The sequence below is a fragment of the Lissotriton vulgaris genome, chromosome 8 (genome assembly GCF_964263255.1).
Source record: "Lissotriton vulgaris chromosome 8, aLisVul1.2, whole genome shotgun sequence".
In the NCBI taxonomy this organism is placed as follows: Eukaryota; Metazoa; Chordata; class Amphibia; order Caudata; family Salamandridae; genus Lissotriton; species Lissotriton vulgaris.
Window position 1 is genome coordinate 668,186,595 of NC_141696.1, and position 27,585 is coordinate 668,214,179.

The 27,585-nt window shown below is 42.7% G+C and overlaps 1 protein-coding gene across 3 annotated transcripts in view; it reads left to right on the forward strand.

Moving 5' to 3' along the window:
* The window catches only part of DMD (dystrophin), a 4,652,165-nt gene that overhangs the window by 4,555,022 nt on the left and 69,558 nt on the right, over positions 1–27,585 (forward strand). For all 3 annotated transcript variants that reach the window (XM_086934537.1, XM_086934536.1, XM_086934538.1), the window contains one exon: positions 877–1,000. In XM_086934537.1, coding sequence (XP_086790663.1) covers positions 877–1,000 — 124 coding nt within the window. The remainder of the gene's footprint in view (positions 1–876; positions 1,001–27,585) is intronic.

Sequence of the window (27,585 nt, forward strand, 5' to 3'; positions counted from 1 at the left end):
AATCCTTTGTGCTTCAGGCTCCAGGTATCGTGTCACAATAAGCATGCAAACTTTGTGCCACATTTTTTTTAGGATGGACATTTCACCTCCTGGTCTACAGCACCTAATTAAACAGCACTTCAATTAGAGCTGGCAAATGGCTCTCGGGAGGGAAGTTGACGGCCACACCATCGTTAAAAAAGCAAGCTTTGGCAAAGCCACTTGGTGTCGCCAATGCCCGAGCTATAATTGTCAATGTGAATGTCTTTTACATCGTTTCCTGTAGTAGCCTGTATGGTTTGTGAGGCAAGCTTCAATGTGGCAGGCAAAGATACTAACCAGCACACATTTGGTACTAAGGAAAAAAGAAGTAAGGTAATAATTATTTATCATAGCGGAGAGCTATAATACTCCAATGCTTTCTGGAGTTGTTTTTCAAGTTCAAAGGGCAAACTTTTGAGGTTCAAGGACAAGAACCCAATTAATCCCTTAAGTAACCCTCACTAAATAGAACTATTATTTCTCTGCTGCAGATTTCTACATAGTTCTTTTGAGCATCTGATGGCTTCTGCCAATGACAAGGTTTTCCTTGTTCTTGTTTGATAAGCAATAAGAACTCATAAGATATCCTTTCCATACGGCTTAAAGGGTGTTTCAAAACTGTCTGTATGTTAGCTGTAACTGAGCTATTCAACATGAATTGAATCCAGCACTTCACACCTTAACTCAAAAAATGCATTAACCAAATTTCAGCAGTCTAGCTAGATTGGCTAAAATCAGATTCACGCAAACATTTTCATGATCATTTCAATCAGAGCTATATCAAACCTTAAGGTGAAGGCTGAACTATGGAAAGAGATGAATCCTAACTTAATTTTGTTTTGTAACTTTTTGTAGCCTCAAGGAGAAGCCAAGGTGAACGGTACAACACTGCCCTCCCCTTCTACCTCCCTACAGAGGTCCGACAGCAGACAGCCAATGGTGCTTCGTGTAGTCGGCAGTCAGACTTCAGAATCTATGGGTAAGTTAAGGTTACAGAATGTTCAAACCAAAGCATGATATGTTAAAAAATATAAGCATATGCTTAACTGAGTAATGTTTGAGAGAATGCACCACTTATCTGTAACCTCTCATACAAACATGTTATGATATCTCACATAATGAGGTAGCAATGCGCTCTCTGTCGAATGCAAAAGCTAACTCCCCTTTAATGTTTTTTTTTCATGTAAAATGCAAGCAGGTTAGTATTTTGCTTTGTCACAGTTTACTTCATGCAATTGTTTTCCTTCCGGTTATTACTCTCATTCATAGTTTTATGATGTATGCTGTGAGCATGTATGTGAAGTGTTTTACATTGTTTTCGGGATGTGAGTGGATGGTGATTGCTTTGGTCAGACTATTGAACTTTCACACACCGCAAAAACCCACTGCACATAGCCTGTGACAGGCATAGCAGGCCGCAGCCATAGGATGTATCCTTTTTCCAATGCTTCCACAAAACATCTGTGCATTCTGAACCCATTTCACACATAAATTCATAGCCATGTTTGGCTGGTTGTTGGTTCAGTACATACCTTTCAACCCCCCTGCCCATTTAATTTAATTGTTTTAAAGTGTCTGCAGATCTTGGACCCAAAAAGCACTTTGGGGATTAGAAATGTCATCCACTAACATTGGAATTAAGAGCTCCCGTTTGGATCTATAGATTTCTCAACACCAAATATTTGTTTTTAAAGAAGGTTCTGCCATCACACATTTTCCCCAGAGGCTAGGTATGATCCACTTGGCTTTTTATATAATCTTCATAGTACAGCTATTATTGAGACACCAGGTATTCAAATGAAAATTGCAGGACACCTTTAAGCCTTCCTAGTTTGTCCTACAACACTGGATCCACAGTCCGCCATCTATCCCTTGCTTTGCTTAATGGCCGCCAAAATACATTTTCCAGTCATTTTCAGTCAGTCAGATTGCATGTCATCAAATATGAATATTTTTTTTAATGATACCCTTGAATCTTCTGCTGACCTGCAGATAATTAGCATTGCAAATATACTGAAGATTAGCCCGTTGAAACAAGCCTGGTATCTTTCTATAGTGCTAATACCTCAAACTACTGAGAAGAAATGCACCTAGCTACAACAAGGTCATTTCTGAGGACAATTCTGCCTTCATAACAAGTTTGGTTTAAAAACAGATTAAAAGTTTTTGCTGTTGCTGAAAGCAAACATTTATATCAGACTTAACATGAGAAGGGTGACTTTGAGATCACCCTAAATAACTAAACCTCCCACTATTCCCATGACTGGCAAGTTTGATATATTAAATCAAGAAACTAAGCTGAACATGCCACATACTGGCCAGATTTCATATATTTTCTTCAGACAGTGCCCTTAGTCTTTAAGAAAGGTTTCTCTTAGATGGCATTACTTGGGAGACATTTGGCTGGCCTGAACATCACTTGCCCTAAGTAAATTTATACATAATTTGGTGAAGCTAAGATATTGCTGAATAATTTACAAATACAGATTGATGAAATTGTTTTATCAATTCAGATAACCTTTCCAGTAACTTTGGATAGAGTATTTGAACAGTTTTACAAAAATATTAATTTTATTCTCAAAACCTTCTTTCTACTGCCACATGGGTTGTCCTTTGTTTGGAGTAGATTTCCAACTTTATCATGAGTCAAAAAAGTCCCAATTATTTTTGGGTGTAACTTTATGATAGGTTGTAGAGTATGACTGTTCATGCAAAATACTAAGAAAACTATTGGCTACTCCTGTATTCCAACCTTGCCACCGTCCCGCCATTCACAGTGGAAAATGCACCATAAGTGTTACGTTGAAGCTGTCATAATAGTACTTTAAAAGATCCATATTTCCGGATTCTGTGAATTAGGGTATAGAATCTAGAATCACATTCAGGTGCACAAAACATTTGTGATTTAACCTATATGTGTGTACTTGACATGATTCTGTTCAGGCTAATACTGAAGTAATACTTGACTGAGTGTATAGTAGACATGTTGTTAATTAGGATGCTTTGTACTACAGTTACTGAACAAAGTGTGAAAGTTAAACTGCTGGGCAGAAAGCATTAAATCCATATTTAAGATTTTTTTTACAGCATATCGAAAAGTCACCCACAGCTGTAATAAACTGCTTGCAATGAAGACTCAGTAGAGTCTATAGAGAGTTTAACACCTTCGCTGCTAAGGGTTTTCCCGTTCTGCGCTGAGAATTTGGAAAGCCCATCATATATGACGAGTTACCCTTGTCATCCGCACAGGGCAGGTAAGCTCCATGACGAGCCCAGCTCGTCATTAGCTTCGAAGGGGTTAAGGCCAAACAGACTTTACACCTTAATAAGGGTGTATTCTTTAAAGCATTATAAAATGGCTCACAAGATGCATAGAGAATGAGACCAAGTCATTTATTCCATGTTATCTTGCAAACTATGGTGTGCTGATCTAAATGCACCTAGATTTGTGATAGGAATTTACTAAGACCACCAAAAGTAGAAAGAGATGTGTCTGGAGATCGGTTTGTTTACCCTTATCCTTATATGTTGAACAAACTGCACTATTGCTGACTATTCTTCCTTGACATGCAGCATTCGGATGTCTTTGGGAGGGCAGCACTATAGTAAAATGTTGATTGATTTGATTCTTCCAAACCATACTTCTCTTACAAAACGAACGTGAAAACATGAATGGCTATTCATTAACCTCCAAATGCCAGTGATAGTGTGTACCACGTGTCCATTGTCAATTTCTACTTTACCACTGTTCAACTGTGGCATCGACCATCGTTTGCACTACTCTAGTATTTGAAAAAGTGTGCTACTCTACATACACCCATGACTTTGACTGTTGTCTTTATGTGCACAGCATTAAGATAATATAGTTAATTTCATTGCATCATAAAAGTGACTAACAAATGCAGTTTGCCATGAAAATCGAAAAGCGATCGTAAAGTGTTTGAAGAAAACAAAATTCTCATAAGGAACCACAATAGTAGCATATTCCACATAGTTCTCATTATGTATTTGTCTTAATGCATCACCGACACAAAGTATAATGTAGAAAGTGGATTAGGAACATGATAGTGTATGAATTTGCTCAGTGAGCTACGGAAATTCAATTTAGTCATCTAATCAATTCCAGACACATTTAATTTTTTCATGTACAGTCGTAAAATATCTATTGGTTTAATCATTTATTCGTCGAATTAATATATGCAATTGAAGTAGAAGCTCTACTCATTTTATGAAATGAGTATTGCTTGCCAGAAGATCAAATATGAGTTTCATCATAATACATCCTACAATGAATATTTTAATAAAAAGGCAGAATAATATATTAAATGTAAGCAATCATTTTTTAATGAATCAGGTTTGTGGTTCTGTTGCCATGGTACCAGTCCCATTTAGAGAACTTTTTATAGATTGCACAAAAACAATTCTAGACGTCCTGCAACATAATTAGCGGTAACTTGAAACCAAGACATAAAGACTTCTATGATATTGTCATTTGCCGTCAATATTGCTTGAGTGCAATGGTGGTCTGAAATCTGTGACCCCCACCCTCCATTGTTGGACTCACCAATGGAAGCATTAAAAAGAGAGTGGCTCTTCTTCCTTAGCATTAGATAAGAAGTCATGTGATTTTCACATCTGGAGGGAGAAGGGAAAGTAGATAGTGCGTACTTGAGTTTGGCCCCTAAACCTCGCACCTATGCAGACGTTTGGGTCACACTTTTCCAAACACAAGGCTCTTTCTTTCTTTCTTTCTTTTCTTCCTTATTATTTGCATCTCTATTCGTTTCTCACCAATCTCCTCTTAAAAATGCATAGCTTCACTCGTTCTCTGGTTGATTACCTTACCTTTAAACATGTATTGCCGTGAATATTTTATGCCTGACACACTGACTTGCTCACTACAGCCGCAGGTATCTTTTCTTCTTACTTATTTGTTTTCAGACTGTATGGCGATAGAGGGCCGTTTAGCAAAGCTGAAGACAGATTTTCTATTAGGTTTGATGGCTTAATGTGTAGAAAAGGTGACCGTAATTGTAATTGCTTTAATATAGTGCTTAATACCCCTGGTGAGGCTTAGAAGCACTTTTCGGCGAGTAGCATGCTACTCCAAAACCAAAAAAGGATTAGTAGTGAATTTGTGTGAGGAGAAATCAAATTATTTTGAGCGGTGGACAGGTGAGTTTGTTATTTGGATTGAAAAAGGATAGTGCATGGATAGAAGAGGGAAGCACTTGCTACCCCTGATGAGGTGTCAAATCCCTTGTTGGCAGGTAGCACGCTTCTCCGGAACCTAAACAGGATTAGTGGGGAATTAGTAGAGGGAAATATTAAATTGAGCTGTGGACATGTTAGTCTGTTAGATGGATTGAAAAGGACAGTGGAGGGATAGAAGAGGGAAGGGTCTAGAAAGTGATTTTTTGAAGATCATAGCATTAGGAGGAGGTTTGAGATGAGTAAAGGGGACGTGGAGGAGGGGAGATTCCTAGGGAAGTGTTTAAAATGCCTTATGTTGGAGATCTGAACATTAAAAGAGGTTTGAGATGATGCAAGGGGAGGTAGAGGAGGGAAGAGTCTAGCAATTATTTTCTGGATCATAGTAGTAGAATGGGGTTTGGTATAAGACAGAGAGTGGAGGTAGAGGATATATTGAGAGAGGCATAGGGTGAGAAATAGGATATTCCACTGGAGATGCTGAATTAGAAGTAAAGTAATAAATATAAAGATACACAAGTACATGTAAGGTATACATGTATAAGGAAGGTAATATATGTAGGTTTAAATTGTATTTAATAAACTCAAACATTCAAGGGTTGCTATACTTTCAGATAATTTATTTCTTTTTATAAATTGTTCAAAATTTACTTATTTATCCAGTGATCTATCTTCGTGTTAAACATAGAATAATATAACCATAGGTAATTTGTACATTTGTTAAGCAGAATTAACACATATCTATATATTTATATTCATAATTATTATACATGTTTATACAAAGGAATACAGATATGTAGGTACACATATATAGTCTAAATAAATGCTTATATACACAGGGATATGCTCTATAGTCATGTTTGAGTATGGTGATTATGTGGGGAAGAGCCAATTCTTGAGTAGTCTTCTGAAAATAAGGTTATCTGTGGATCTTATGATTGGGTGTAAAGATCGGCATGTGCAACTTAGGGGAATTGAGGAAAATACTTCCTCTATTGTTGAATATCCCTCAGAACTATCCATAGAATTAGCTATAAGAGACATGCGTTCATCCGGTGCCATGGGTCCAGATGAACTCCCGTTATCAGTCTTAAAACAAAATCCTGTATCCTGGGGTAGAATCCTATTTCCTCTTTTTAGGATTTGTTATCTTAAAAAATACATTCCAGCATCCTGGAAGGGGAGTATTTTGGTTCCGTTGTTCAAAAAGGGCGATAGGAACTTACCTATCAACTATCGCCAAATAGCTCTCCTAGACGCTATTGGGAAAGTGTTTTGTAAATGTCTACTATCACAAATTAATGATTGGGTGGCGCTAAAACAAATCTTACCCTTAGAACAAGTAGGCTTTCGTAAGGGCCACGGAACGCTGGACAATCTCTCCGCTCTTCAGACAATCACTGATAAATATATAGGGGTACGTGGCGGAAGAGTTTATGTGGCCTTTATAGACTTCTCCACAGCATTTGACAAGGTTGACCGTCCTCTGCTGTGGAGAAAGCTCTCGGCTATGGGAATGCCGCCGTATCTATTAGATATGATTCAGTTGCTACATACAGACACTTGGTGCCAGGTTTTGCAAGGAGGAGACAAGGGGCTTTCTAAGATTATTCCTTCATGCAATGGTCTTAAGCAAGGTTGTTTACTTGCTCCGTTACTTTTTTCGTTATATATTGCTGATTTACCTGCCTCTCTCTCTTCTTGCGATGGTATAGCTCCAATTTTGGGCGGAAAACACATCTCATGTATGTTATATGCGGATGATATCATAATAATGGATCTTATGCCCAAAGGTCTTGCTAAACGCCTCCATGCTCTACATCAGTATGCAGTTGATCATTTCCTAAAAATTAATGCAAGTAAGAGTAAAATTATGTGCATCACAGGCCGGAAAAAACATAAATTTAGGAACTTTACCTGGTCTGTGGGAGATGACAAACTGGAGGTTGTAAAGAATTACGTTTTTCTGGGAAAAGTAATTTGTGATAACTTAAGTGCCAAATCCCATATCGATAACAGTGTCCGTAAGGCTTTAGCTCAAGGAAGAAGCTTAAATTCACTGTATTCGGCTCTGGGAAAAAGGCATTTTTCTCATTTATTGGAGGTCTTTAGGGCAAAGGTCCCATCCACCCTTCTATATGGCTTAGAATTAATTGATATCAAGCACTGGGATTTTTTAAATAGGGTGGAGGGGAAATTGCTAAGAAGTATATCTTCTGTCAGTTCTGCCTGCTCCGTGGCAGCTTGCAGACTTGAGTTTGGTTTGCGCAGCAGTTGGGTGCAGGGCCTGGCTACTGTGGTACGCTGGGTCGCAAGCATAGCCAGAGGAGAAGAGGGGACTATGAGGTTCCTCCTAAGGACTGAACTATTGGGAGGTTTAGGGGAACACTCCTTGATTGTTAGCAATTTTAGAAAGGCTGTATCCCTCTTGCAGTTGGAAGAGAGTACCCTCCTTTCTTTATCTGTATCCCAGTTAAAGTCTGTCCTGAAAGATGCTACATGGGACCTTAGTTATAGACTAGACTTTTCTGCTATTTTCGATAAGAAGGGTGTTAATCTTCTTACTGATTCATTCGCAAGAAAATCCGCCCAACCTTACGCTACTTGGAACTTATCTCATGGTATTCGGAGATTCTGGTTTTTATTGAGACAAGATCTGCTACCCCTAAATAATCTTTTGTTTAAATGGCATGGAGTGTCTGCAATTTGCAATTTTTGTCATCATTCTATTCAAGATCGAATACATGTACTTTTTATATGCCCAGCGCTGCGTCCCTATCGCAGCAAATGGCTAAGACAAATATGCCTGCAAATGGGTATTTTAAATGTGAATTCTTTTATGTGTGCTTTATATAATCCCCCTAATGAGAGATTTTGTTTTCATATCTTTAATTTTTTTTAATGTTTTTTAGAATTTTTTTGACTGACGTGTCTAATAATATGTCACTTTGTGTTCTAGTAAGTGCAATTGCGATGATTTGTCAATTTTCGCTGTGAATGGTATTTTTGTATTGTATTTTTTCTTTATGTGGACCTCTAAGGAGTTCCAAAGCATAATAAAGATTGAATTGAATTGATTGTGTAAAGAGTTCCATAATTTGGCTGCTTAAACATAGGATGTGCTACCTATGTTTCTTTTCTTTTATAGGGGTTTTTTGAGGCGAGGTACAAATCTAGAGCGGCGGTTCCTTTGTTGAATGTATTCAGTGATTTTCCTTGTATTGCTTTGTGGGTGATATAAAGCAGCTTGAATGTGGATTTTCTGGCAACTGGTAACCAATGTAGTGCCTTCAAGGCAGGGGAGATGTGGGATTGTGGCTTTATATGTAAGATTAGGCTGGCAGAAGATTTCTGAATCCATTGTAGTCTTTTCATAGTTGTTAAAGATGATCCGTGGTAGAGGATATTGGCGTAAAGGAGTTTAGACAGGACAAGAGAGATAGTATTGTGGACCTTGTGTGGAAATCCCAGTTGGAGAAGATGCGTTGCAGAGTTTTTATAGTAATGAAGCTTGAGCTTACTAGTTTATCCACTTAGGCATTCATTGATAGCTTGGACTCCATGGTAATTCCCAGGTTTTTTACTTCCTTCGATACTTTAGGTGGTGTTTCCAGATCATTCGGGCAGGCGGCGAGTGGGTCATTATTTTTCCAATCGCCACATGTGAGTATTTCCGTTTTGCAAGCATTCAATTTGAGATGGCTCCATGTCATCCTCTGATCAACGGCTCTGATGCAACGAAACATTTGTGAGTTTCCACTGTCTTTGGGGCTTCCCAGTTTAATGAGTATTTGTGTGTCATCTATATAATTATAACCTGTGAGGTGAAATTGATTGATCAGTGCTGTTAATGACTTCATGTAGATGTGGAAAAGCATGGGTGAGATGATAGAGCCTTGAGGGACCCCTACTTTTGTGAACTACGGTTAAGATGAGAAAGGTGGGTTTGGACGACATTAGTTCTGTTTTGAAGGTAGGATGCAATCCAGTCGAAAGCACAATCTCCTCTATGCTGGCTTCGTAGAGTCTTTGTATTGGCTATCATAGTCAACCATGTCAAAGGCAGTTCCAAAGAAGTAGTGCAGCAACCCCATTCCGGTCAACTGTGTTTTTAGGGTCATCCCAGATGGCAATGAGGGCGGATTCTGGGCCTCTTCCTGGACTAAACCCTGTTTGGAAGTTGGAAAGTATGGAATTATCTTCAATGAATTGACACATCTGAGCGAATACTGCTCTTTTTATCAGTTTGCCCAGGAAAGGTCCATTTGTTATTGGTCTGTAGTTGTCAGGGTTACACGGGTCCAGATTTGTTTTCTTCAGTAATGGGCATATGTATGACTTTTTTTTAACATCTTATGGAAATTTTCCCTTAGTTAAAGAATTGTTGATGAGGATTCTTACTGGGGTGGCGGCAGAGGTAGTTACATTTTTCTTGAAAGTGTGTGGACGGCAACTTTATCGACTCTGATACAAGCACTCCACACTGACGCCACGCCCCTGCCTGTGCCGAAGTCAAGGACACCACATCTTGAAGTGCACGATGCACCGCTGGTGACGATCCCGCAGCCCCAGGTCTGCTGACATCAGCGCTCCTGACTTCGATCTCACGGAGTTCGATCTGCAACATGCATGACTCCAAGGACTCACCGACGTGCTGCACCAATGCCTCAAGACTCCAGCGACCCCTCAATTCTACACTTCACTGCAAGGTCTCTGAGGCCTCTTCAACTCCAGGGTACTGTATGCAGGTCTTCCCTGATGCCGTAGCCAGCCCTCAACTCTATCGAGCTCAGACTGACCAGTTGGGTTTTTTGGTCACGTCAACGTAATTTTATTTATTTATTTTTTATTTATTCATAAAAGTTTTATATAGCTCGAACATGACCCACGAGGGTATCAGAGTGCTTTACAATATATAGTTGTTGAGCATTAGATGGTTGAGGTAGTATACATAGATTCAGTATTCACCATTCAATACAAAAGAGGTAGATAGAAGTATATGGTATCATAGGTGACTAGTAGTCCTCAAGGAATGATCCACGAGAGAATCCGAGTGCTTTACAATACACAGTTATTAGACATTAGGTGGTTGAGGTAGTATACATACATTCGTTATTAGTTTTTCAATACAAAAGAGGTAGAGACTAGTATAAGAGTAGCATAGGTGACTGGTAGTCATTATAGAGTTAAAGTCTTAGGATGTGAATTTGTTCATTAGAAGCAGTGTAACTTTTTTTTTTTAAGGAGGTAAAGGAAAAGATTCTGCGTACCACTGGAGGTAGGGAGTTCCAAATCTACGGAGCGATCCCTGAGAATGCTCTGCAACCAGTTCTCTTTTTGTGTAAGAATTGTGTTTTCAGTAGTAGGTAACTCGCACTTCGCAATTGTCTGCATCCTCCTGATCGCTCTAGCTTTCGTGCTAAGTAACTGGAGGTATTGCTATGCAGGGCTTTGTGGGTATATCAGGCGATCTTTAGGTGTATTCTTGCCACGTAGGGTAGCCAGTTTAGAGCTTTCAAGGTCGGAGAAATGTTGGTATTTCTTTTAGTTCCTGAGACCAGTCTGGCCGCAGCGTTAAGCAAAGCCCTCAGCGGGCCAGCTTGTATTTGGGGAGACCGCATAGAGTGGTGCTTCCATAGTCCAATTTTGGTAACACTAGGGCTTGTACCTCCATTTTTATGTCGTTCTGTGGGAGGAAGGGTTTAAGTTTTCTTAGTATGCTCATCTGATGATTAGCTCTCTTGGTGGCAATATTGATTTGCGCCTGCATGTTCAAGTGTTTGTGTATGGTGACTCCCAAGGATTTCGCGGAGTCAATGATGTTCTAATCGTTCACTAATCTACACATGTATCAACAGGTAGACTTCTCAAAAGGCCATTGCAGACTCCAGGCACCTACACTTCTTGTATTGGAAAGGGGCATTTTGTCACCTTAGCAAAGCTGAATTAATTCCACATGAACCGTCCCACTTCCCAGTAGGCAGCATGCACTCTCGCATAATGAGCATGTAGTATTCATCCATCTACGCAATCGCTATTGTTGCCCCTTCTTGACACAAAGACCATGCGTGGTCTCTTTTTTTATCAACACAGAGTCTGATTGAAGTTCCATCCAGTTACTATATTTGTCTCACCACATCTGCTGAGAGCCCTGATTCCATACGGCTGCCTATTGATTTATAAATATAACCTCTGTCTTACACTGGTGTGTAGTCCCGCTCATATTTAAACATTTATTTTCAGAGGAAAGTGGATGTGCTGCGTTCTTATACTGTGTGCTTCCAGTTGTGATTCAGTGGGGTCAGCAGAAGTCGAAAGATTAAGAACCCCAGCTCTATGGTATTGCCTACGGTATGCAACGCTTACAACGCGCGCGTTACCACGACCTACCATTACAACGCGGTCGTAACAACGAAAGTTGTTACCACGCAATGAGCTGGGGGGCGCTCAAGGATAGGAAATGATTTAATTTACTATCCCAACACCTTCCCTACTATCCACGGGGACTGGTGTTGGAATAGTAAATTAAATTATTTAATTTTGCGCCCCCCCCCCAGCGCAATGCGTGGTAACAACTTTCGTTGTTACGACCGCGTTGTAATGGTAGATCGTGGTAACGCGCGCGTTCTAACGACATACATCCATTCCCTACGCCTTCTGTGATGGCAATCTCCACCCAAAAAGCAGTACTCAGAAACAAAACAGGAATGCCCAAATTCAGTTGATCTGTAGTTTCTGGGAGAGAATCACTGGTACACGGTAGAACCAACACATTGGCATGATTCAGTAATCACAGACCAATTAATACCACACCAGACATTGCAGTGGCTGTGATTCCTCTGTTTGCTTCTGACGTGGGGAGACAGGTCACACATATGCTTACCTTTTTCAAGGCCACAAGAGACAATTTAAAATGCTGTCATCGCTGACTAGCAGCTCCTCCAAGTGAATGGGTAGAATTGATATTGGCCAGGCCTTGCCTAAAGGACTAAGGGCCACATGCATCAACATTTGGATTTGTGATTCCTAAATAGTGATTAATAAGGAATCGCTATTTGGGAATCACAAATCCTTATGCATGTAGGAATCGTAAAAGAAATTGCGATTTCTACACATTCCTTATTTGAGACATGCAAATTGCGAATCCCAAATAAGGAGTGGTTTCCCATTCCTTCCCATGGGCCTTTCAATGGGAATTGCATGTGCAATTCGCGTGTACCAAATGGGTACTCGCAAATTGCGCATGCAATTGCAGGGGTGCCAAAAGGACACCCTGATGCACCCCTGAAAGTGCAAATAGAAAACAGGTTTGTGTGCAACATAGAACTTTGAAAAATGCACGATTGTGCATTTTTCAAAGTTTTCGCAAATTACCATCAACTTTGAGTTGACAGTAATTTACATTTCTTAAAAGCAAAATCGCTATTTTTTGTTTTGGTTGCATCAAATGCAATCGCATTTTAAGTAAACTCAAATTTTACGATTACTTAAATTGCAATTTTTGCATTTGGGATGATGCCCCTTTGCGACTGCATAAAATAATGATGCATGTGCCCCTATGAGCATAACGGAGGAGAGAGGGCATTACATACGAAGCAGAAGAGACTTCACAAATGGGCAGTATAAGAGATCTCGCTTTAACTAAAGAAGTAACAAGGAGTACCCTTACATTAATTGAAAGGAGGGAATAATTAGAAGACATTGCTTTTGAATCGCTTATTTCGTACAAGAAAATCAAATCGGTGATGCTGTGTGAGTAGTTAACTTCCTGCTGAAGAAGCAAACACGGGAAAAGAAATGTGTTGTCAGCAGCTAGTGCTAGGGAATAGAAACAAATTACATAAAGTTAAAAAGAGGATAAGATTTTAATTTAGGGCGTACAGATTCCACCCTTTCATCATACTCCAATATTTCAGATTTGTGTGTTAACCATATTTATAGAAGGATGCTCGGAATATAATGAAATAAAAACACTACTTCGCGGGTTGAAATATCTGTTCATTAAAAAAAGGAAAATATATCTGGAACTGCAACGAGGGCCATATATCGAGCCTCCCATTAAGCTGCTTCCTGGGATGCCGAAGATTGGAGTTATTAGAGGATAGAATGCATATTGCTTTGTTAGGCATCTGCTAAATCATTGCACAGAGCGATTAAATGTTACTGGTGCTCCAATCTGATGCAATTAAACTGTCAGAAATATTAACACTGATGCCGATGAGTATTTTAGCAGCTTCTGATTTAGTGAACCAGGGGGTCGGCTGCTATTGCCTTCTCTCCTTACCCTGACACACTTTTGATTGTACTGATTTCAATGCTTTTTCTATGAAAATAAGATACAATTTATTTATTCATTTATTTATTTATGCAATTTGTATAGCGCACAAATACCCGAGGGTGTCTCGGCGCTGAGGACAATAGTACCGGGCAGTTAGAATTATTAATTACTGGTTAAAAAGCCACATTTTTACTGACTTCCTAAAGGTAAGGAGAGAGGGGCTGGCCCTGATATGAGGGGGTAGGGTGTTCCACAATTTTGCTGTGGCAACTGAGAAATATCTGTCTCCCCATGATGATTTCTTTGTACGGGGATGATTAAAAGGCGGGCTGAGGAGGAACGCAGTAATTTATTGGGAGTGTAACGGCATAAAGATCTTCTTAGGAACTCGGGTCCATAGTTGTTAACCGCTCTGTATGCTATTCAGAGTGTCTTGAATTTAATTTGGTTCCTAACCGGCAACCAGTGAAGCTGGCGTATTACCGGGAGATGGATTTGAACTTAGGTGTGCCTGATAGGATTCTGGCTGCTGAGTTTTGAATTAACTGCAGATTATTCAAGACTTTTTCCTGAGCATTTAAAAAAAGGCTGTTGCAGTAATCGATCTTAGATAAGGTCAGAGTGCACATAAGGGTTTTTCCTGCGCTCAAAGGGAGGAAAGGAAGACGTTTTCTGATCATTTTGAGAGTGAAAAAAGATGAAGACACCAAAGCATTTGCATGATGTATAAATGAAAGCTTATCATCAAACATCACTCCCAAATTCCTGACCTTTGTGACAGGAAGCGGAGAGGATCCCAATTCAGTTGGCAACCAAGTTGGGGACCAGCTTGGGACTAAACTGCCAAAAGTCATTACCTCAGTTTTATCGGAGTTCAACTTCAGGCAGTTGCGAGGCATCCATAGACTGATGTCTCGCATTCCTTCTTGAAAATTGGCTGCTACTTCTACTCCATCATTATAGACTGCGAGTACAAGTTGGGTGTCGTCGGCATAAGAGGTCAACCCCATCCCATGGGTTTTGATAATCCTGGCCAGGTCCGACACATAGATATTAAATAAGGTCGGACTAAGGGAGGATTCCTGAGGCACACCACATGGGAGGGAGAAGACCGGAGATTGGAATTCACCCAACTTAACAGACTGTGTACGGTTTGCAAGAAAAGAGGTCAGTAAGGCCCTGGCCCTTTCGTTGATGCCGATGGCAGAGACACGGCCGGTCAAGATGGTGTGATCGACTGTGTCAAAAGCTGCGGACAGATCCAATAGGATGAGGACAACTGCTCCACCCTTTTTCCAGAATCATCCTGATGTCGTCTGAAGCCTTGATAAGGGCTGTCTCTGTTCCGTGTTCCTTTCTAAACCCAAATTGAGTGTCATCAAGCAGGTTATTGTTGTCGATGAATTGGCCTAATTGATTGTTCATTATTTTTTCTATGATTTTTGATGGGAAAGGGAGACATGCTATAAAAAACAAAATGAAAGATAATGGAGCATAGACATCTGTGTCAAGACTTCAATTCATTGCCATTGATCTGATCAACGAGGTCTTTTGTGGGCATTAGATAAGCTTGAAGTGACTCTATCTTATCTCACCTGGGAAGGTGAGCAACACGAACTGGAGGTGGAACACTAGCCAACTGAGATGTAAAGCGTGACGGAGTGAAGCTCTTGACAAGAAAATAAGACGTATGTATTGGCTGAAGAGAAAACACTGAAAAAGATCTCATTTGGGACTGCCAATGCTTATCGAGATCAAGTTGCATCCATCTGAACCCTGACGTGTGATTAAAAATGCTCACAGTGAATGAATGTCCTTGTTACTGTAACCCACAGGTCTGAGCTCCATCACATGAGAGTACCTGGCAATTTTAAAGCTGTGTCCTCTTCATTTATAGGTAGCTGCTTATTGACTGACAAGAGGCAATCATACTCGTACCAGAACAACCAAACTTTGATGTTTGCCGAGGTACTGTTCTTTGGGGTCCTTGTGACTTTGAGCCCGACGCTGCGCACTATGTGGTCGGCGCCTTACTTTGGGATTTTCACCTGTCAATATGTCTTAATAGCCCCAGGTGGAGTTATTTGTTGCAACAGGCTCTATTTTAGTGAATAACCTATTTTTTATATCTTGGTATATGTATGGTGGATTCTTGTCTTTTTGGTCTTTTGTTTAGCTAAAGATTTCCTATTTTTCTAAACTGGTGTGGTGTCCATTTGTATTGTGTTCACTGCATTACCGTACGTGTACACAGATGCTTTATACACTGCTTCTGACATAAACCTGCCTGCTCGTGCCAAGCTACCAAGAGGGTGAGCAGGGGTTGTCTAACGACCGAACTCCTTACCCTACTTGGACAAAGGTGCAAACCACTGCCAGCTAGAGACCCCTATTTGTAAAAATTACCTACTCTTTACCAGAAAGTCTATCAGTGGTACACACATAGCCATCAAGATGCCTCACAGGCAACTCTTCGTGTGCTTTAACTGCAAAGGTTAAACCAGATCAACATCTACTCATTATGCAATACCTGTCCTTGTCTTATCACACAAGATAAAAGTTTTCAATATTAATCAATCAACATTTGATAAAGCTCAGAGCTGCTTCAAGCAGAAGCATTTCAGTACTCAGATGAGACAACAGAAAGCTAGCTGTGAAATCTTTAGAACATAGACAAAATCAAACAGCCAGGCTTCGAGTTTCCTTTTAAAGGTGGCCTGTGACTCAGACCATCACAAATTAGAGTGCAAGCTGTTCCATAATTTAGCTGTAAGAACAGTGAATCAGCATCCTCTGCAGTGTTTTTAAGTATTTTGAAATCTGTAGCCAGCTGCTGCTGTTAGACCGGAGTACTCTCTCTTGAGTATATAGGGAGTCAATCTATTCTTCGGGTAGTGAGAGGCTTTTCATTGGAAAGCTCTGAATGCCAGCATCAAGGCTTAAAATGTAATGTGCAGTGACACTTTTGGCAGTGAAGGGTGACTCTCTGTGTAGTTGGACTGTGCGACCGGAAGCCAATGTAGATTTCTCTGATGGGAAGGTAGATATTGGTGATGAAGTACTCTCCTAATAAGTCTGGCCCCTGATTTCTAGATTATCTGTAGTCTACATATCATATTTACAGGAAGGCCAAGGTGGAGACTGTTTGAGTAGTCCAGACAAGAAGTTACCAATGAATGGGTACAGTTTTTCAGCTCTCCTCATTAACCGAATGATGAACTTCTTCAAGGTTTTCATTTTCATGAAGCAGATCGAGATTTGTTTGTTTGAGTGGCGAAGGAGAGTGTGGAGTCAAATATGATACCAAGGTTTCTAGCCAAAAGACTCCGTGTTGGGGAGGATTACGTTTAGCACGCCACTAGAGGGTGGACGGCGGCAGTCCCTTTTAACTTAAAGCCAGTTGGTAATTTATCTTCAGGCAATTTGCCTTCATCCAGGCCGCAACTCTTTAGGCACTCTAGTTTGTAAAAGTCTGCCTCCGAGTTGTCTTAAATGGAAAAAAGCAGTTGAGTGTCGTCAGCATATGACACTTCCTTTACAACCCAGGTTTCAATCAGATCCACGAGGGAGAAAAATAAAGGTTGTACAAGAGGTGACTCAGGGATGATCGCTGCAGGACTCTAAACAGCATTGGTTTTGGTGATGAAGTAAAATGCTGTTGATACACCCGTTGGGATCTGCCCTCCAGGAAAGATCGAACCCATGAAAGAGCTTCGCCCTGAATGCTGGAATGATTGAGTCTGTTCCACAATATGGAATGGGTCACTGTGTTGAAAGTCGATAAAAGATCAAGAAGCAGCACCACTACAGGTGTACTAGCATTAAGATTCTCTCTAACAAACTCTGCCGTCTCCAGGAGAGTGTCTCAATGCTATATCCTGCACAGAAGTCCGATTGAGAGGTGTGAAGGATGGAATTAGCTTCCATAAATGTGGACAGTTGATTGACAATTTCTCCAGGATTTTGATGGGGATGGGAGAAGAGAAATGGGCCTATATTTACTGAAGACACCAGGGTCTGCATTCAGCTTTACTAGGAGCAGCAGAAGCGCCGTCTATTTCTAATGAGTGTTAAAAACACTGTAAGTCACCAAAGCATTCCAGAGTTTATTAAGAAAAAGGTTGAAGGGCGGCTCCATTAGTCAAAAAATGTTCAAACTCAGGGGCATTAGGGGAGAATTTTTTTTAGCTCATTTAAGGAGATTTCTTCAGATATAGGAGCTAATTCGAAGAAAGATGGCTTGGGGCAAGGGGGTGCACTGGGGAGGGCGTTCCTCACATAAACAGGACTGAGAGCTTTGTCGCCATTAGGTATTTCTGGGAAGGTGGAGTAAAGATTCTGAATCTTCTTGTCAAAGAAGACCGAGCATTTTTCACAAAGTTCGGCTGAAGGGATGATGCCAGTTTTGGCCACTCCTGGTGAGATAATATAATTCACAAATTAAAACACTTCACTAGAAGAGTTAGCAGAAGTCTCAATATGATGCACAAAGTTGATTTTCATTGCATGTTTTCTTGCAGAAGATTCTAAGAGCACTTGATATTCTTAGCATTGGAATCAGAAGATTTCCTCCAATTGTGTTCTAATTTCTTACACAGGCTTTTCTCAGCTCTTAGAGCACGGGAAAACCAAAGAGCAAAGGCCTAGATCTTTATGCCACATACTTTTCCAAGGGGGCCATATGGTCTAAAGAGTTAGTGATTCATTTATCAAACAGAGAAATATCAGTCAACTGTCCCTTGAAGAATCGGCGGGGAAGAGCTGAAGGACTGAGGAATAGATTGGCAGAATATATGTGGAGAAGTGTGGCTCAGGGGTTAGAGGCGGCAGACCCGGAAGCTGAGATCGGTCCTGGACCAGGGTTCAATTCCCTGCCTCGGCGGGTCTTGGGCTAAAAATTCCACGGACTCGATAATTCTCGCTCCGGTGCCTTCTCGACTCACAGGTTCACACTCTGCGACTCTGGGCAATAGCTTGCTTACTCTCCACAACGGCCCCTCGCGGCAGGATGCCTGACTTTCACCTTGTGGATACCCTGCTATCTCACAGGGGAATACCAGGACGGGTTCCCTAAGCAAGCGCCGGGAAACCCACTGCGGGTAGCTGTGCGCTATATAAGCTCAAATACATTTACATTTACATTTACATTTATGTATGAATTAAAAGACAATATAATTTTATCATGTTATGTAAGAAGACCATACTTGCACAACCGCACCCACAGGTGTTAGCAGAAGCTCCCTGAAGACATGACTTGTGACACCTTTCTCCCAGCTACCAGGCAAAAGAGGAAACACAGTAGGCTGTGAATCCTGATAAAGCAAACCATAAAGTGTGCTCTTGTGGTGTTCAGATTCATCTGTCTGCTTCAGAGCATATAGAGGAGCCACGTTAACACACTGAAGAGAAGATATGCTGAAGGTCTGTCTGATATTATACCACATGACCACCAGCAGACTCTTATCTCTGGACTACCAAGAACAGCCCTTTCTAGGGCCACCTTTACAACTGGAAGAGAGGGTGATTGCGCAACTGTGTCAAAACCACTGTCCTGGAAGAAGCACTGAGTGCAGAATAGTGGCACTACCCTGTGGAATGCCTAGCTGCCACATACATATGTAAGGCTGGCATAGGCAACTATGAGCTCTCACAGGACTATAGTGGGGACTGGGAACCCTCAGTTTCCTCACTGCTGCTGCTAGACACCTTCTACCACAGACTCCTGGCACCACAGCAGACTTACTTATACCACCCACAGCCAGATCCATAGGTGAAAGGGTTGGAAAGGGCTAAGAACTGCTCTGAATCCCACTGGTCTTTGTACAGGGGAAAGTCAGTGAAGCTGACAGCTGTTGTGGCACACACACAAGACAGAATAATATACAACAAATGGCACACAGGCATGATGCAAATTCCATCAGTACTCCCCAGAAAGGAAGGCAAGGGTGGTGAGGGACTTCAAGTAGAGGTTGACCACCACCACTACTACTACCTTCCCCATCATTATCCAGGGTGAAACTGCCAATAGCAAGACTGGCCAGGATTCCCAGCACCCCAAGTGGCTGGTCAAATGAAATATGGTGATTGCATATCATTGTGCATTTTCACCAATACTACAAGATGTTTTGTTGTACTTTGATCATATTGTCAATGAGCCACGTGTGCAGTGAATACCTGGATGATGCCTCATTTACCACATTTATAACCTTAAGCAGTGCTGCAGATTTCTTCTTCATCCTGTCTCCTGCCAGTCACCTAGCTTGTGTTTCCACTAGGTGCCTTTACTCCTCATCCTGTCCATCTGCAGTATCAGTAAACATCTGTATTCTCATCCGCTTCAGATGCCTTAAATTGCTAATAACTGAAGTGTACCACCTTACAGTGCTCTTTTATGCATCTGCGAGTGGTGAGTATCCATGGCTTAGCCTTTTGTCGGTACACAGTACATTATCTAATGTATTCATTAAAAAAAACTTAAAGATTTGATTCCAACTTCTAGTGAGGGTAGATGGTGAAAGTCAGTGTGTGAGGGCGAGTCTGAATTCCTGTTCACGTTAATCTAGCTCAGATTGGTATATTAAGAAATTGGTGTTCATATCATTTTGTAGACACTTTTTTTGTTGCTTTTTTTAGTTAAATCTTGGCCATGCTGCACAGTATTTTGCAGATGCTGTACATCATAAACCAAGAGCTTTGAGAAACCCCATAGTTCTTAAAGGTGAGATGTATTGGCTTTTCCAATGCTTTTTTGAAACTCATATTGAGTAGCAGTGTATTCCTGTGTTGGTGCATGCACTGTGAGTTTTCTCATTTTGTGTTCTTTGTAGTTATTTTAAGAGAAAAGTAGTCCAGTTTGTATGCTGGTGAGATGTTGCTACATAAATGGGTTCGCTATTGTGCTAGCTGCGTCTGTGGTTCTTCTTATGTGTTGAAAATGGCCCTTTTAGCAGGGTTATCCCCAAACGTTTAGCTTCTTTCTCCTACATTTCGTGATCTCTTTTTGTTGGCTTAAGGACTCTCTGCACTTTACCACTGCTGATCAGTGCTAAAGTGCCTATGCACTCTGTGTAAATTATGATTATGATTGTTAATCCATGATTGGCACATTACTGGTAAGTCCCTAGCACAGTACACCGCGTGTGCCAGGGCTTGTAGATCAAATGCTACTAGTGGGCTTGAAGTATTGATTGTATCACCCATAGGAGGAGCCCTGTAGATGTGTCTCAGACCTGCCACTGTAGCCCACACAGTTGGAAACTGCAATGTTGAACTAGCAAGTGCACCCACTTGCTTGGCCCTAGCCTTCCCTTTTCTTACATGTAAGGCACCCCTCAAGAAGGCCCAAGGTACCCCCATGGGCATGGTGTATTGTAGGTTAAAGGTAGGGCATGTACTGGTATGTTTTACATGTCCAGACAGTGAAATTCTTTATATTTCGTTTTTCGCTATTGAAAAGGCTGTCTGCCCATAGGCTAACACGGGAAGGACAACTACACTATGTATTATTTCTAACAACTTTTGTTTATTCCTCCATCAGATACAATTAAACAAGCTTTTTATACTTCTTATATTCTGGTTCCTGTATTGTCAGTTCTTGAAGTCTTCCTTCCAGACCAGAAGAAATCTCCCGGGGATTCTTGAATTCTTCACTTCTCAACTAAAGCAGCGTTTAAGAGCATGTCCCTCGAAAAACAAAAAAAACAAAGATTGTTTCAGCAGGCGAATAGCCTCATTAAGGTATGGCCTTAATAGGGAGTAGGTGTGAGGGGGTTGAACAAAATCACCCAGTTGCACCACCATCAGTGTTGCACAGGGATAATAGTGTTTATCTTGAGGATTTAGGTGCTACGTTGCTAAGAGCTTCGCCGCAATGCCCACTTTCAACTCCCTCCCTACCCTTAGTTCTGGCATCTCGGTATGCGAGTTCCATCCTAGAAACAAGGCACGGAGACGGTTACGCACCTCAGTGAGTCACGCTCCTCCAGGACTGTCGCTAGAATTCCCATTTTGCCGGAACGGGTCCGGCTTCCATCTTGATTCTTCAGTACGGCTGCTGGATTTGCCGTTCTCCTCAGGAGTCTTCTCAGGCAGTGCAGCAATAAAGATATCTTGGTCGACAGGGTTTCGGGGTGACGGCTTTTTCTCAACTTGTCTCACGGTCTCCTCCTGGTTCATTGAACACCTTCTGTCAGGAAGGGGACCGGATATGAGGTCTCTTGTGGTACTGGGTTCCAATAGGTTCACGTGATGTCATCATGTGGGGTGATTCGGTCTCCAGGAAGTTGAGCTTCTTAAAGGTATTGCCCACATTGTCCACAGACGTATCTAGGGGAGACTTGAAACAGAGGTTAGAAGAAACGTAAGGCGAAAACGCTTCCTCACTGTCTTCTTCACTCTCTAGGCGATTAGGTAAGTCGTGACAGGGGTTGACGTGTGCTCTGCCTTTCCTGGGTGGAAGCTGGACCACAGAGGACAGAGCTGGTTTGGACTGGGCTCAGAGACCCTTGTCACAATGAGAACAAAGAGAAAATGGGGTATAAGTATTGGACCTTAACCCCAGAGAATTAGATCACTTCTGGACTCAAGAGGAACCTCTGCCAGGGAGAAGATCTGGAGAGCTGTAAGGAGGATTACTGCCCCATTGCTCTGTGTGCTTTGCTGGATCTGCCTGCAATAGCTGAATCTGCCAGGGAGAGGACAAAGCCTGGAACTTTGCTGTAAACCAGCATGAAGAAGAAACTCCAAGTGCTTGTGTGTGCTTGCCTCCCGTACTGAAGTCTCAGGGTCACAAAGATTTCACCTGCACCCACTGACCAGCACCTGGACTCCTCTATGGACTCCTGTATTCAAAAGGGTACCAATTCTAGGTTACTGGGCCTGAGAATTGTGTGGTTTGTGCTGCAAAGCAAGACCAAAATCTCTGATGCCGTCAGTGTCGCTGCCAGTGATGCCATGACCTGCACAGATGCCAGGGGCACCGCTCGTGAAGTGCACAACGCACCACCCTGCATGCACCACAGCTCCAACGCCCATCGATGCCTGCAGTTATCAGCTTTCCCGAAGCCAACTCTTGCACCGAAGCAGTCACCGACAGCACCACGTTATCGCAGAGCCGATAACCCCGAGTGTGACTTCACAAAGTCTTTGCCGAATCACCTCACTGGAACCGACACCTCACCGTCACTGCCACCTAACTTTCCTGACCTGGACTCAATGCCTCGCCTCCTCCATGGCAAAAGGAAACAGGCTTCGCCTTGGCATCGACACCTGATCTCCACTACGCCGATCAATGGCTGTTGATGACGTTTCCATTGTACTGTTGTTTTGGGCTCCGTGTGAGTCACATCTCGCGGGTGGCGCCATTCTTTGGATTTGTGCCAGTCACGACGTTTCAATAGCCCCAGGTGGAGTTATTTTGTGTCTACAGTTCTATTTCTGATATAACTGTTTCAAAAGTGATATCTTGATACATGTATGTTATATTTTTGTGTTTTTGTCTTGTTTAGTGTAGATAAAGGTACTTTATTTTTCTAAACTGGTGTGGTGTCCATTTGTGGTGTTTTCACTGTCACTGTGTGTTTGGGTACAAACACTTTACATATTGCCTTTGGGATAAGACAGTCTACTCATGCCAAGCTACCAAGGGGTTGGCAGGGGTTGTCTAAAGTGTGTAATCCCCTTCCTGGCTAGAAGGAAGGGTCCCTACCTAGACAAAGGTGCATACCTCTTCCAATTAGAGACCCCCATTTCTAACATTATGCTTTATATATTTTGTCATTAGGGTTTAGTGTTCGTGTTGAGCATGGATTGTGGTATCCGTCCATGGTTATTGCACGTGTACTTTCTTACTCTGACAGCTATTTTTAGATGTATCTTAAGCATTAAACATCCTTGCTCACTCTGGCCCTTAAGTTTGACTCCCTTCCTCTTGTTCTCCATTTACAGTTGTACAAATCCGCCAAAAAATGAGCAGAACTGGTGATGGGAAAGCTAGAGTTGCCAAAACTCGGCCTCTAAATATTACTTTAGTGTGCGGTGTTAAGTATCAGAAAATATTTTTCCGTTTTCTGTAAACTATCAGTATGACACACACGTTGCCTTAGCATAATTTTCTTATGGTTCTTATTAGAATTGGAGTGTTCCACACTTTTTCTGAGTTACATTCATTCAAATATATCCTTTTGTTCTGCACTGTATTACCATCTTGTGCTTTTGCTTGAGGAATAGTATGATCCATGTATTATTACAATATTACAACATGAAGTTGCTCTTCACAGTGCATGACACCCCTATGGATTTGCACACGAATGTTCCCATTCGGGTCACCAGCTTGAATCAGATGAGTTGTGACTGAAGGTCATTATCGCCAGGCAGCTAGTTCCCTGTGGATGATGTTCACATCACAAAACAACATGGCCAACTAAGCTGAATGGTAATGATCTACAGCATGAACTAGACGCGCTTCTATAGTGGCGGCCCCTTCAGAACAGGAGTGACACACACATTCTAGAACTTCTGCTGCCTCTTACTGCAGTTGGAAAATATTAAAACTACTGAAGGAGTAGGATATATGTCTTAAGAAACCTATTCCTAGTATTTTAGTTTGTTTACAAATTTGTGCAACTGCTGCATGCAAAGGCTTGGGTGAGCAACAACTAGTAAAACACGAAATCAGCTTCGCTGTTTTGTGCAGTTCACTTTTTGTTTAAGTGATATTGACTGTAGAGCATTAAAAAAAGAGCAGAGGTATAATGCTATTTGCACTAATATTGGGTATTTTTATACTTTTATTTTTAGTTTTGTTTCTGTATTTTCATTGCAATACATTTATTATTAATAAACGTACTTTGGTGTTTTAAGTATTTTAATCAATTGAAAATAAAGTGTATCAAAGCACTCTGTGTGCTGCTCGGTATAAATTACTGATAATAGAATGAATATTGTTAAAAGTACAGAACTGGACATTGTTATTTAATATTTAAGGATGCAGGGATTTCCATAGACTTACACTAAAACTGTGCATTTTCAGATCAAAGAGCCTGTTCATTAGAATAACTAATGATTCAGAAGAAGCAGCTGAAACTGAAGTAAGATTGTCGCCACCTGTAACATTTTTAATGTGTTGTAAGACAAAAAATATAAAATTCTGTAGTGATCTACTGTGCAAAATGAATTTTACAACCCATGCTTTACGTAAGACTAAAACTCTCAAGATCCAGAACCACAGCACCAATCAAAAACAGCCAAGAGTTTATACAGTTCAATTCAAGAATATCTATGATATCTTCGTTTTTGTGTTTAGAAACAGGACAACACAAAAAATTAACCATGTGAAAGACCAGGTCCTACGTATAGATCAGCAACATGGAAATACTTGGGCACTCCACTGTGTAGCTGGAGGGCCACAACCATATTTATTGTTTTCATGATACCTGCATGAGGTCAATTTACCTGTAGTAAATCTAAACCAAATTAATTTACCAAATTGAGATTATTTTGAAAATCCCGTACCGACTGGACCCTGATGAGCTAATGTTTAAAACCCTAAATGTAAAAATTAGATAACAAAAGAGAGAGAGGCATCCAATGAACTTGCAATCGATAAAACATGATTTTGTTTTCAGGATAGTACCTCACTATATCCTGGGTAAAACGCTTGCCCCCGTGAACTTAACTGAATAGCCAAAGAGACTTCAGCGAACGTAAATGACAAATAATTGTCACCCTCCATTATACTCAGTAGCAACTGGGTGAACCTCTCAGCTTCATTTATGAAATAAATAGCCTAAAAATAAGAAATCCAATCACTGCCAGTAATGCTAGATTACCCCCAGGTCCCTCCATCCTCGACACCTTCTTAATAACATGTGGAGATAACTATCTTTCGACAGAAAAAAAGAGCAGAGGCATGCTGGGACTCTAATACTGCCCCTCCCACCGGGAGTACATAAGCAGTACTTACCCAGCATCCCGCCTGTTCTTTTTTTCGGTCTGTCGACAGAAGTTTGCTGTGGTTGCTGGTGCTGCTCCTGCTGGGCTTGAGTGGCTTCCCTCTCCTGGATCTCCCCGTCCGGCTGCCTGGCTGTGCGGTCGGGGTGTCTGCTGTCCTGCCTCCTGGCCTGCCGGGCTTGCTGGGGGGCTGTTTTTCTTCCTTTCCATGGCTTTGTGGTTGCGGACCGGCCCTTTGCGGCTGGTGCGCCGGTCTCCGGCGGTCGCTTCCGGGTCATGGGGGCGCGTCTTCCAGGGTCCTGGCTGCATGGAAGACACGCTGTTTTTGCCTCTGGATGTGTCCTTTGCGTGTGCTGGAGTGCCTGCTTGGCGGCGCTCGGTCTTGCTTCACGCGGACTTTGATGCTGCTTTGGACGGATCCTCTCGGCAGCCTGCCCGTCCCTGGCGTGGTGCCTGCTGTGCGCCTGCGGCTGGTATGAGGGGGGCCCTGGTTCGTGGGGCGGGCCTTCCTTCGGGTGAGTTCCGCATAGCGGTCTCATTTTTCCCCTTCTGTGTTTTTCAGTCTGCTGCCTTGTCTGCTTGCTCGCCCGGCGCTGGTGCTGGGAGCCTGGGTTCGAGCCGCTGTGCCACGTCCTCGTCCTGTGTGTTGCTGCGCAACTTTCTGCAGCTCGGATAACCTGTATGCATGTCCTGCTGTCAAGGGGTGACCAGTTCGATCCCTGTATTCACTTCGGAAAATGTTTGTCAAACTGGCCCCATCTGAAACTGGCATGGCTCAAATGCAATAGGGAGGGGAGGCTCTTGTTGTGTTCCGGCCTTCCTCCCGGGTTGCTGGGGGCTGGATTGTGTGGCTCCTCTGCACTTGCCATGTGTATGCTTCGGGGATGTGATGTCTCCCTGTATGCTGCCTTGTTTCCCCTTGTCCTTTCATGTTTTGGACAGTCGCTTGGGTTTTCTTGCAGGGCCTCATACATATGCTCTCTGCCATTCGTGCCTCTCCTGGTGCTGCTGGGTGGTTTTTTCATTCCCCATTTTCGCTTTGAGTGGGGTTTCGTCTCGGAGTGTCGCCAGCCCTTGCTCGAGTTTGCTTCCAGGGTGCTCTGTTTGCCGCTCTTTCGCCCTGGTGCTGTGGCCCGTTGTGGGGTCTTGTCCCTGTGGTGGCTGATGTTCTCGATGGACATGGGTTCGGATCCTGCTGTTCGCTGCCTGCAGTCTGCCGCTGTGTTGGGTCACCACTTCTGTCCGTGCCTGCGTGTCCTCTCCTTGCCCTGGTCATGGGTTTTGGGTTGCGACTGCGCTTCCTGTGGGTGCCCGTTCTGTTGGGTTGCCTACTGCGGCCTTGGTGCTCTCCGTCCTGGTGTTCTCTGGGGTTCTTTGCCCTCCCCTCCCTCCTTCTGGCCTTGGGTGTATGTCCCGGGGTCTGTTTTGGTGGGGCGCTTTCTCTGCCTGTGTGGTGCACGTGTCCTTGCGTCTGGAGGGCTCTGTTTCCTCTGGTTGTTCCTGTCCGGGCTGCTTTCCTCCTCCTCCGGGCTGGCCTGCTGAGTCGCTCTCCCGGGGCTGGGGTGCGTTGGTGGTTGTGCCTCCTGCTGGTTCGCTTTCTTATCTCGGCGTGGTTCGGGGGCTCTTTTTCGCCCCGTTCCTCTGTCTTGAGGGGCTGCTCGTTGTTGGTGGTGCTGTGTCGGGTGGCTTGCGTGGGGTTTTCCCTCCGCTGCCTCTTCCCCTTCTCCGGCCCTCTGTGGTCTGGGGGGGTGTTGCCACTCTGCTGATGTTGCTCGCCCCTGCTCCTTGTTTGGCGCGGCTGGCCTGTCTTTCGGGTTACTGGCCTGTTTCTGGGTTCGCTGCTCTTTGGTCTGCACTGCCCCTCGGTTGCCTTTGGCTTCCTTGGGCTGGGTTGGAGGTTTTTTGTTCCCTTCTGTTGTGCCTCCTTTTTGTACTCCTCTACCTTGGTCTGCGTGGTGGGTGTTTTCTGCCGCTTGGCCTCTTCCCTTTGGTTTGCTGCCTTGGCCCGCCTCTCCCTCCCGGGGGGTGAAGGCTGGGTCTGCCGGTGCCCGTGCGGCTACTTCCTCTCCGCGCCCCTCAGGTGTGCCCTTCCGCCCTGGTGGGCGGGCTCCTTCCCCTGTCGGGCT